The 11,527-nt window shown below is 39.9% G+C and overlaps 1 protein-coding gene across 1 annotated transcript; it reads left to right on the top strand.

Moving 5' to 3' along the window:
* On the top strand, window positions 1-10,957 carry barx2 (BARX homeobox 2). Its single transcript, XM_031753385.2, has 4 exons — window positions 1-420; window positions 5,559-5,874; window positions 8,543-8,627; window positions 9,367-10,957. Exons 1-4 carry the CDS (start codon window positions 234-236, stop codon window positions 9,652-9,654), a joined length of 876 nt encoding a protein of 291 aa, XP_031609245.1. The 5' UTR covers window positions 1-233; the 3' UTR covers window positions 9,655-10,957.
* The last annotated feature ends 570 nt before the right edge of the window (window positions 10,958-11,527 follow it).

Here is an 11,527-nt window from a genome sequence, read left to right as displayed (position 1 = left end):
ATTGTAGTGAGTTCATTACCGCTGTACCGCTCTGCGCAGCTCAAGTTGAAGGCTAGCGATCCTCACCGGGACACTTCAGGGAAAGCTAAACTTCATTTTTAAAGATAAGCAATGAGTTGTTTTAACGCATGAACTCCAACATTCGGCTTTAAAGACGGTTGAAGCTTCATATGCTTAGAAATTACTGAAGATTTTGTGCAGCGACGATTGCGCACGACGCACAGGGACAGATCATGCACTGTCAAGCCGAGTTGAGGCTCTCCTCCCCTGGACAGCTGAAAGCTGCCAGGCGGCGCTACAAGACTTTCATGATTGACGAGATCCTCTCGAAGGAGACCTGTGATTATTTTGAGAAACTCTCTCTCTACTCGGTGTGTCCTTCACTCATTGTTCGACCAAAGCCTCTTCATTCGTGTTCGGGTAAGACGTTTCTTCCGTCTACTTGAGAAAGAAATAAAGTAAATAGATATTTTTTAAAATATATGTGAGACGCACTCATTAGTAGGTTGCAGATAATTTTACGCATAAAAATCGAAACACTTACATAGTATTTCGGTACTGTAATCGATTTTTTTATTTAAATAATAATCAGAATAATATGATATATTTAAATGTCCCGTGATTGGTGAGTTGTTATTTCCTGTACACAGGTTTAGGCAGGTACAACTCGACATACACTCAGTGGTGATGAGGATTATGCGTCTGTGTTGACAGAATAATATGGTAACGTATAGCTCCACATTGTGTTCAGTTACTCTGTTATTTTAATGATCATAGATAGATAATTGATTTGATGCAATAGTGCGAATAAAAAGATATATACATGATTGCATTGCCTGATTTCATATCTCTTTGAAGGCTTGCATAATTGTTTTCTAGTGTCGTTTAATCGCAGTTAGTCTGGACTTTCTCTTATTGCTATAACAGTGACTTCATCTTCATCATTCTAAACTTTACATGATAAATCGTTTCATATCAGCTAAGTCTTTGGTGTTGAAACTCAAGTGCATTCGTCAGTGAATTTCAATGATGCTTAAGGACTTTTTTTATCGAGCGGATAAATGATTGAACTGATAAGTCAACGAAGAGTACAACAGATAAAGGAAACGATAAAGGAAAATCTAACGCTAGAAACCCGTCATAACTAAGCGCCAACCTTCAGTCTATTTTATCCCATTTGTTTTGATAATTATGAGTTTTCTGGTTTGCCAAATGTTGCCTTTAATGTCCCTAACGCGGTGGGTATTTACAGATTAAATGATGATACATGACTATGTGTTGCTAGAAATATAGATGTAGTAACATGAAAAAAGTTGTAGGAAACAAAACTAATAACAACAATAATAATAATAATACTAACAATAGCAACAACAACAACAATAATAATGATAATAATAATAATAATAATAATAAAGTGTACTGATGTGTTTTGACCAATACTGAATGAAATATAGAGCACAAACATATGACTCAAACAAATAACCGTGGCTCTTTTTGAGGTTATTCAGTGTGTTTTAGTATTTCATGCTCATGCTGCTAAAATGAAATAGATAGATAGATAGACGGATAGATAGATAGACAGATAGATAGATAGATAGATAGATAGATAGATAGATAGATAGATAGATAGACCATTGATTTAAAGTCAGTTTGAAAGCAGCCCCTTAAATGTGTCTTGTAGTTGCTGAACCAAACTACAGTTTGACAGATCTCAGAAGGTATAGCATGTTACATTTCACAAAAACACAACTTTTTTGTTGACTCTTAAGTTGTATTTTCCACTGAATCACAACAACTCAAAGGCTACTGCACGCTCTGGTAACCATTAGGATAATTGCTCTAGAGTCTGAAATAATAGCCACTGCAATTTGATGATGACAGCGATGGGGGGGATAAAAATAGGGGGAACGATTCCCTCATCCCTCTGATATGGTTGGTGTATGCTAGAGGGCACTATGACTGGGCTTTGGCACCCCTCTGTTCGGATGGATAGTGTAACCCGCCCTGCATATCAGAACACTGTGCCCACTACTTATTTGTAGCTGCGGGGGTGTTAGACACAGTATATTCTCCAACATCAATGGCTTTTAGAGCTTGATATAGAAGCTGGCAGACTTAGAGGTCCTGGGCCAAAGAGAGGTGGCTGGCCACTGCATGGCCCCCTAACAGTGAAAGTTAACTTCTTCATTCTGTGAAGGAAAGGATGTTATAGCCTCCTGCTGCCAGTTGAGGCCGCTGAAAGACAGTGATGCCATCAATGTTGACTGCAGGATGACAAATGAGTTAGTTTACTGTGTTTTTTTGTTTTTTTAATTGCCCCTGTGTTAGTCAAACATACCACCTTAATGTTCTTAGTGCATTTATTCTGAGAGTTGTTTTTTTTCATCTTTTTTCCCCCCAATGTGAAATAAACCGAGCTCTTAATGGTGTACAGTATTCATAGAATTTGTTCCATGTCAGTTACAGAGGGATCTGAGATAATGAGCCTTGACCTGGTGCTGAGCAGTGAGCAGCAGAATGGCAGCTTACAATATTTCATTTGGCTTTCCATCTCTCAGCAGGACCTAGGGTAGGGCTTTTAGTGGTGTTTTCTGGAAGAGGTGAGAGAGATTAAGATCAACTGTGGTGTAATCTCACCTGACAACATAATGAAAAAAAAGAAAAAAAAAAGTAGGAGTGTGTGAAGCCCAAGGGCTGCTGCATACTGGTTTAGCACTGGCTGAGGGCTTACAGGAGAAATCCAAGTGAGCAAAAGGGTTTTTATCCCATCTTAAAACTTAATCTGCTGCAGACAATAAAGTCTCCCATTAAGCATAAAGTCAAGTTAAGCAGTATGATTACACTCATGTCGGCACACACAGGCAAGTATGCGTACACACAAAGAGAAAATGCACACACGTCTTCAATCTTCTGTTAAGGATAATGTTTGACAGCTTGTCATCTCCTTGTCATTCCCGCATAGCCATGAGATTTTTCTGTTTCTGAAAAGGATAAGTAATAAGTTGTCTCTAAAAGTAGTTGATGCTACGGGCTAATTTCTGCTGCCACCTCTGTAGATCGGGTTTCAGGCTAAATGCTTAGCACGTTTAACGCGATGCTTTTTGATAGATGGGCTGACTCTGTTAGAGCAAATACTTTTACACAGTTACACTCAACAAGATACAAGACATTTTTTCTCTGGCACATTCTTAGAAGGGCCATTAAATTCCTGTAATCAGTCAGGATTACAGGAATTTAATAGAAATTAAATATTTGTGTCTAAGGGAAAACAGAGAAACTACATCACGTTGCCCCAGCAGTGCTTGATTTGTTTTCAAGGAGCGAGGACAAAAGCAACAAAAAAAAAAAAAGAAAGAAAATTAATTGAGCAACTTCCTAGATGTCATCAGATAGTTTATATGCAGAACATGTCACATGCTCACGTACACTTGTCATAGCAAAGCAATGAATCACCCATACTTCCTCACCATTGAGGAAAAAAAACAAGTGACAGAAGGAGTGTAGATGTTATGATAGGCATCAGGCAGTTCCAGGTTGTGGCATCAAAATTGTGGCATTAAAACTATTTTCCATGTAGTTCTAAAAATAACACGCTTGCTCTTCACTCAATGAAAATGAATGCAAATAAAGTTTTTTTTTCAGTAAGCATTATGTCACAATAACTATGTTATCAATAGAGAAAACAGCTGGTATCAAAAGGAGTGCTTAACAAACTGCTCTTCTTGATCTATTCTTAGCAAGTATGTCTTCTGTAATGGTTACTACAAGCATTTGTACCAGTGCCTGCATTCCAACTGTGATTATCAAGAGTATCAGTGTGCTTTTGCATGGGGCTGAACTGCGCTCTTGCAACTACTCAAACAGTTTATTTGTAGACTATTGACAGGACACTGGCACTTGTCAACAACATGTCAGAGGGATGGCTTTACCGTCAGTGGAAAGTCACCATGAGGGCTAGCATTCTTTGCTCTCTTCTTTGTTTTTCGTCCCACCTCTGGGGGACTCTCGGAAGACACCATTTAGTTTTGTTGGCACAAGATTTCCCGACAGTTGTGAAGACAAACAGAAGTGTGTTCTTTTGCCATAGAGCCATGACTGACACGGTCCGCTTTTCCTGTAAATTATAGTTTGGTAAATATGCATGATGTATTTATTATCTCTGATGAGTCACTCAAACAAACATAGATATTATACAGAGCGTAAGACAGAAACCATGTAAAAAGAAACATGAATATATGGCAAGCTCATACAAGAAGAGAAGAGAGGTCTTCTTGTCTAGACTTGTTGCAATACCACCAATCTAACGTTGGAGGATTAGCGATGACCTCAGTGCCTTACCATGATGTCATGATGAGCCTGAGGCAGAGTGTCATGTGTGTATGTGCCTTTCTTCGTTTGGAGGGCAACATTCGTATATGCATTTGATTGTGGTGTGCTTGCTGTTAATTAATAATTAAACAGTGAGTTTTACCTGAATTGATGCAAATTTTATATCTTAAGTCTTTGTATGTATGACTCATTTAACCGTAAACCGTGTGCTTCATTTTCTTTCTGGGTTCATGTTGTTCTCACTTAACTTGAAAAAACATACAGAAAAAGGTCAGACAGTATGTTTTCTCTCAGCTCTGGCATGTGAATTTCACTGTGTTGAGGCTGTCTATTGGTAACGAGAAGCTAAAGAAGACAAATCTGCCACAGGCACCCAGAAACACATATGCTGTGCGTTTCTCTGTGTGACAACTGGCTAGTTTCTCCTTGCCACTGGAGCATTTTATCCCCCTCCGTATCTTCCTCATCTACTCCCATAATACCACTTGTGTCCTTTCCACTGTTCCTTATCAGCCCGTGCATTACAGCCTGCACCGTGCTCAGATTGAGTGTCATTTCTCGTTAAGGGAATGGTTTTACTTTTTAAAGCTGTGAAGATTTTTTTTTTCTCTGGCGGATATTATATTTGCTTTGCGTGACCCGCTGCATCCTCCGTGCTAACCTCCAGGTCTCCATCTCTCCCCCATAGGCTCCAGACAAGTGCTGCTTTTATCGATTCTGGCGTCTGCTGCTTCTGTCTTCTCTGATAGAGAGCAAAAGTGTGTGTGTGTGTAGTTTGCAAGAGTGGGAGAGAACATAAGAGAGGGGAAAAGTTTATTATTTGAGTGGTGTCTGATTTAGTTTTTAGATTTTATTACAGCTTATTGTGCCTGCACTCGTCTCCGTGTGTGGGTGTGCATGTGGTTGTTTTGTGTTGGGAAGCAGTTAGCTCTTAACAACCTCTGAAAAATAATCAGTCATTTGAGCGGTTCAGAGGATCAGTGTAAAACACAGCCTGCGTCATTGGGATCACAGCCCTCTACATGAGGAAGGTCACAACCAAAACACTTTTCACGGCAAACGCTGGCCAATTAAAAATGAACCTGTCTAAGCAATTACAGGCGGTCGATAATGGTATTACCGAGGTGACTGAGCAGTTCAAAATAGCTCTCTTTGAAAGCTGCATTGATTCAGAAGGATGTGTATTCTAACTACTGGACTTTAATGCATTTCTCTATGTTTGTGTCCAGGCTCCTCGTCACTACGTGCCTACCCGCTCCTCTCAGTGATCACGAGGCAGCCGCCCAACCTGCCTGCTCACGTCCCGCAGCCGTCCTCTCCGGGCGCTGCCCATCCACATCTGCCGCTGCTTTCCCCGCAGCATCCCAGAGGCTCCGAGCCGTCACCCAGCCAGACACCCCTCAGTATCAGCAGCGAGTCGGAGACTGAGCGCAGCACACCGCGCCTGAAGAAGCCACGTCGCAGCCGTACTATTTTTACTGAGCTGCAACTGATGGGCCTGGAGAAGAAGTTCCAGAAGCAGAAGTACTTGTCCACTCCTGATAGGTCAGTACGGTGCAGACACTAAAATCTGACTGAAACGACACACAACATAAAAGCCCATGAACTAAACAAAGTCATGATTTCGCCTCATCGGTACCAACATTTTGCATAAAAGAAATCAAACCTCTGAAGCGTCAGAGGTAACCACTACATGCAGTTGATGAGAATGCACCAGCAGCAAGCGTGATATAAGTGCAACTCAGCCATAGCATTTTGACAACCTGCATAACTTACATGAAGCAAAATTTGAAAGTGCATAACGTGCGCACCCTCGAGCACATCCACAAAGCCACAGATGCAATTATCAAGTGGCGGTTAACCCAGCATCATAAGTTTTGATTTATCCTGTGGGGCATGTCTCATGTAATGTGAATTCGTCAAAGCCAAAGCATTACCTCAGCGTTCTAGTTGAGACACGAGTAACGTTTTAACCCTGAGCTCTAGAACAGCAGAAGGCCCCAGCAACCAAACACTGCCTTATTCAGTGAAACAGGGACAGTGGCCAACACAAGCAAACAGAAATGTATTACACTGATTTACTGCCAATCATTTCACACATCTGCAAGTGTACATAAAGTGCATTAAGCTTTCTACAATAAGATGAAGTAATCTATATGGTAATATCTGTGTCTTAAGTTCCATTCTGTGGGTCATTTTTGGGACCGTATTTTTTCCAGTTAAAACTGTAGAGCTCGACTTTATATTTGGCCTGCAGGCTGCTTTTCCATTAGAAGCCAGAAGAGCATTTAGCCATAAATGTTGTCTAAAGCGCTCCAAGAAGCTTCACATGTGCAGCAGGAATTTTAAACAGCTTGTGAACCTTCACGTAGAGATTTTGTGCACCTCCGTACCCCCTTATTCATTTTTTAATATGCATAGAGAGTGGTGATAAAAACTTAAATAACTGCTGCAGCATGTTCACCTGTTTACACACTGACATAGCTCCTGTTTTCAGGAACATGTTGCAAACGTGTCATCCTCGTTGCACTCATTGCAGTGTAACTGTGTGCTACGTGCAATCTAAAAATAAATTAGCATTTTTGGATTAAACCAGATTTATTTGTCATTCCATTTACATCCTCTCCATGGGGAAAACTCCCACGATGCATTATTTAATGTATCACATCTTGGCCTGCCTGGAGCTGCTGGAAAGGTGCCATGCCTCATCTTAAGCAGAAGCCCCAAGGCAGAGTACAACTGAGTGATCAAAAAACCAACTACCCGTATGAAATACTGTGCCAAAATACTGTGTCCTGTCAAAATATCCGATTCTGACGCTGTGTTGAAAATTAATTAAACACCCAGCTAGTGGAAAAACATCAACAGAGAAAATCCCCTTTTAAAAGCCCACATCAAAGGTGTGGCATGCGCCTCACTTTGGTTTGTTATGATCCAAAGACAACTTAGCTTCCCTCTTCCCTTTTCTTGGCCGAGAACCTCTGCGGTCTCGAACTGAGAGTATGTGCGGGGGCGGATAGAAGCAAAACCAAAAATATTCCTGAAAAAAAAAGACTTTAAAGTATTTCTATCGAGGAGCGGTAATGATTTTATAACACTTCCGAGTATTGTTACAAGTGTTTTAATGATCGTCATTTTTATCATCATCGCCCTTGTTAAGAGGTATTCACTTTCACCCAGGAGTCCCACGTGAAAAGTGTGAGAACAGAACAAAATGGCGGCCTAGCAGTGGCCTGGAGGGAGTGACTCAGATACTGTTTGTACTGCTGTGAACGTGTGGTTTTTCCCCTTGAGAACTAATGACTATAAATAATTGGGGTGTTTGGCTTTTTTTGCAATTACTGTTTCTAGCCTCCAGTTTTTACCCTATCTATAGAAATCTGATGGATAGCTCAATTGCCCTCATGTCTTGTCTTTTTAGACGCACTGGCACGCACGCACACAAGCTTTTTGTCTAGTATAAGGTTATGCAGATAGATCCATGAATCTCAGGGATTTGTTTTTCTCTGTTTTTTAGATTTTGCTCTCTCTTTTTTGCTGTCTTAGTTTTCACTGTCACCATCAAATGAAAGTCAGCTCCTGTCCCTGGGGGGTGCTGGTCGTGAAAAATCCTTCATCTGGCTGTTAAAGACCTCGAGTAAGATCAGGGAAGAGGAAATCTCATTTAAGAAAAAAAAGAAAGAAAAAAGAAAACTTTTTTTTTTTTTTCCACTAATGGATGCCTTGTCCACTTTATCTGGCCCTTCCTGAGGTTTTATATTACACACCAACAAATAGCCCTATTAGTCATGGATCACCACATGTGGTGGATGCATTCAGAATTTTCTCCGACGGCCTCAATTATCCAGCTACGAGCTCTATGATGGGATTACCGATGTCGGCATAGATGGCTGCAGGTGTACAGTGTCAGAATGGAGTTCCTGGCGTGAGATGCTTAGACAAAGTGTGGCCTAATGCTCTATTTAAGTTTTCAGTGTTGCGAACCTTTAGGCATGAAATTACATTATAAAGTTGAAATCATAGTCTATAATTCACACTGCACAATTAGTGTCAAGATTTTTACATTTTTGTGTTCGTGTGAAGAGAAGCTGATGTTTAAAGCATGCCAGCGGTAATGATATATGTCCTGGATAGGCTCCAGGACTGTACTGGAACAAGTACACTAAAATATATACATACGTAAACTTTATCTTGTTTTTTTGTGCTTCTGCAGGTTAGACCTGGCACAGTCGCTTGGTCTCACACAGCTTCAGGTGAAGACATGGTACCAAAACAGGCGTATGAAGTGGAAGAAAATGGTAAGTTCTAAAGTAAAGCCTGATGTGTTTTTAGTTGTTCAAGTCAGATTCAATAAATATTCTTAACTGGACAGGCCGTTGGTAGTGGAATTGGAAAAATGGCAAAATCTTATATTAACACTGCAACTGGCAATAATGTGTATGATCTTTTTTGCCAAAATGAGCCAATAAAGTAATAAAACTGCCAAAGACAATGTTAGTTTTGGGTAAATCAAATCTAAACGCAGATTATTTGGACAAAAGCATTTTGATTTAATGTTGTTTGATTTTTTTTTTTTATGAGAGAAAGGATTATCTGTAATTAAGTACAAAAACTCAATGTGTTATTATGAGTGCTTTTTGCATGTGGGCCAATAATATTTGTTTACAGTTTTTTGCTTCCTTTTCATTTTGGATTATTTTGTTTTCATTGCACACCGCAGTTTTTAGAAATGTTTGCTGCTACTATTTTATGCAACAATATTAAGTAAATATAGCAACATGGAAGGAAGTGGAGGGTGCGGAGAGGCAGAGTGTAGTGTGACTGATGATGACGGCAGCGAGAGCAAACACTTTTTGTAGAAGGGTCAACAACTGAGAACAAAAAAGACCTGAAATCGTTAAAGATAAATGAGTGCACAAGGCGGAGCCAGTAGCGATATGTCTTCACTTAATTACTATAATAGCAAGCGTTGCCTTTGACTTCTGCTGCCATTTATCACCAGAGGAGTCCACTAAGACCGCCTGTGTGTTATTCTAGGTGCTCAAAGGAGGTCACGAGGCTCCGACTAAGCCCAAGGGAAGACCCAAAAAGAACTCCATTCCCACCACGGAGGAAATAGAGGCTGAAGAGCGGCGAGTGAAAATTGAAGAAGAGGAGAGGATGAGGAGATTAGCTGAGAAAGCAGCGGCGGTGCAGAGTGGAGGAGAAGCACCCCAACTGGAACCTCAAGATCTCAGCTCGGAAAGTCACAATCCAGCCGGGGCAGTGGAGGGATCCGAGCGAGAGCTGCCACTCCTTATGTCAGAAACTCACACAGCCAGCTAAGCAAGAACAAACCAAAGACTGCCAAAAAAATGCCAACCTGAAAACAAATAGTGCCTCAGGATCACTGTAAAAAAGCCTGTGTGGTGTTAAGAGCCAGTTGCTTTAGCTATATCGTCGGCTTCACGTTAGTGGCCTAGAGCTTTTACCCAGTGTAGCATTGAGTTTTTCGTTCACTGGAAATTGTGCCATACTGAGAGCAAATCTCCATAAATACTGATTGCACTGGTAAACCTTTTGCCTTCAGCCTGCAGCGTAAGGAGTAGTAATCCAAAAAAAAGGGTCAGTCGGGCCTTAACGTGTATCTCAGCAGTCATCGTTGGTGCCAAAATATCAACCAATGCCTTATTAAAAGGTGTCTATGAATCTTTCTATTATACCTTACTTCACTGCCAAAACTCTGTAATATGAAACGGTTACAGTGCCTTGTTGGTCTCAGAGGAAAGCTTTTTAAATAAAATAATATCAAATGCAGTATATTTTTTATAGTCATTTCTAACTGTAAGTGCCATATTTCGAGACGGATTTGTACAGTTTAGACAAGAAGATCTCTATTTTAGTTTGGAGTCAGATTGTAGAGCTGTGGTTATTATTTGCTCATTTAAGCTTGCATTTTTATTTTGTTTTTTCAAAGATCAAAAGAAATGTTTCTGCCAAGCCATACACTGTATCATACAATAGAAACATGTACAAAACATATGGTCTTTCAAATATATACACATATGAAACAGAATATGAACTGCTGTTTTGAATTGGATGAAAAATAGTTTATATATATATATATATATATATATATATGATGTTTCAGCTGTTCCTGATTTCTTTTAAAATGGAAGTAAATATGTTTTTCAACCACAAGGACACCATAACTCTGAAGCAGTTTAGACTCACAAAGGGAATAAATCATAGCCTGTGCGAGAAATACACGTCAAACACATAAAATCTCCAATATGTTTTCAGCCTGCAGGCTCTGTGTGATTACCCTAATTGGTACGTTAGACCTGAATTAAAATAAGAGTTTGAAACTGCCTGTCAGTGCCTCCTCCGTGTACATCAAACTCTGCTCTCTGTCCTGTTACAGATCTCAAATGTTTAAGAGTTTCGACTGTTGAGTTTTGCAGATTTACGTTTATTTGTCATTGTTTAAGATGAAAAGTGCAGTATTTTTCAAATGTAAATAATGCTTGTTTGGTAAACTTGTTTGTTGTTTGTTTTTGTTTTTTTAGGTTTGTGTAAAATTATTTTTACTATATACAAGTGTGTGTTTATGTACGTAAATACACTTAATAAAATAGCTATCGTTCAAGCTGTAGTTTTGCGTGGTCTTACTGAGGTACAGGTTTTTTGACATTTTTTTAATTATGGGTGGTGATAGCTCAGTAGGTAGAGTGGTTGCACCATGACAGGAAGGGCAGGGGTTTGAATCCACCGAACACCGAGATACCCTTGAGCAAGGTACCATCCCTACACACTGCTCCCCGGGTGCTGGTTTGGTAGCTGCCCACTCATTCACTGAGTGAATGGATTAAATGCAGAGGACTACAAAAATTTCCCACGTGTGGGGCTATGAAGGGTTTAAAATAAAATTTTATCTTTTGATTAAACCTTCAATTCCAAAGTCCAAAACAGCATAATGCAATGCACTTTTAAAGATTTTATCCTATTTACATATTTGCAACCACAAACGAGTTTTGCTGTTTGTTTTAAGTTAAATCAAACAAATGAAAATCACCCAGAGGATCCGGTTTCTAAACGTACTGTCACGTCATGGTAAGCACGTGTAAATCAAGCAGTTACAGTAGCTTTGTCAGACTGAAGTTCAGGCAGATCCATTACTGTTGGAGCTTTTGAAGATATATTAAAAGCAGTCAAAGTT

Source organism: Oreochromis aureus, linkage group 14, assembly GCF_013358895.1.
Source record: "Oreochromis aureus strain Israel breed Guangdong linkage group 14, ZZ_aureus, whole genome shotgun sequence".
NCBI lineage: Eukaryota > Metazoa > Chordata > Actinopteri > Cichliformes > Cichlidae > Oreochromis > Oreochromis aureus.
Note: the sequence above shows the minus strand (reverse complement) of the source record. Positions and strands in the feature narration are given on the sequence as shown.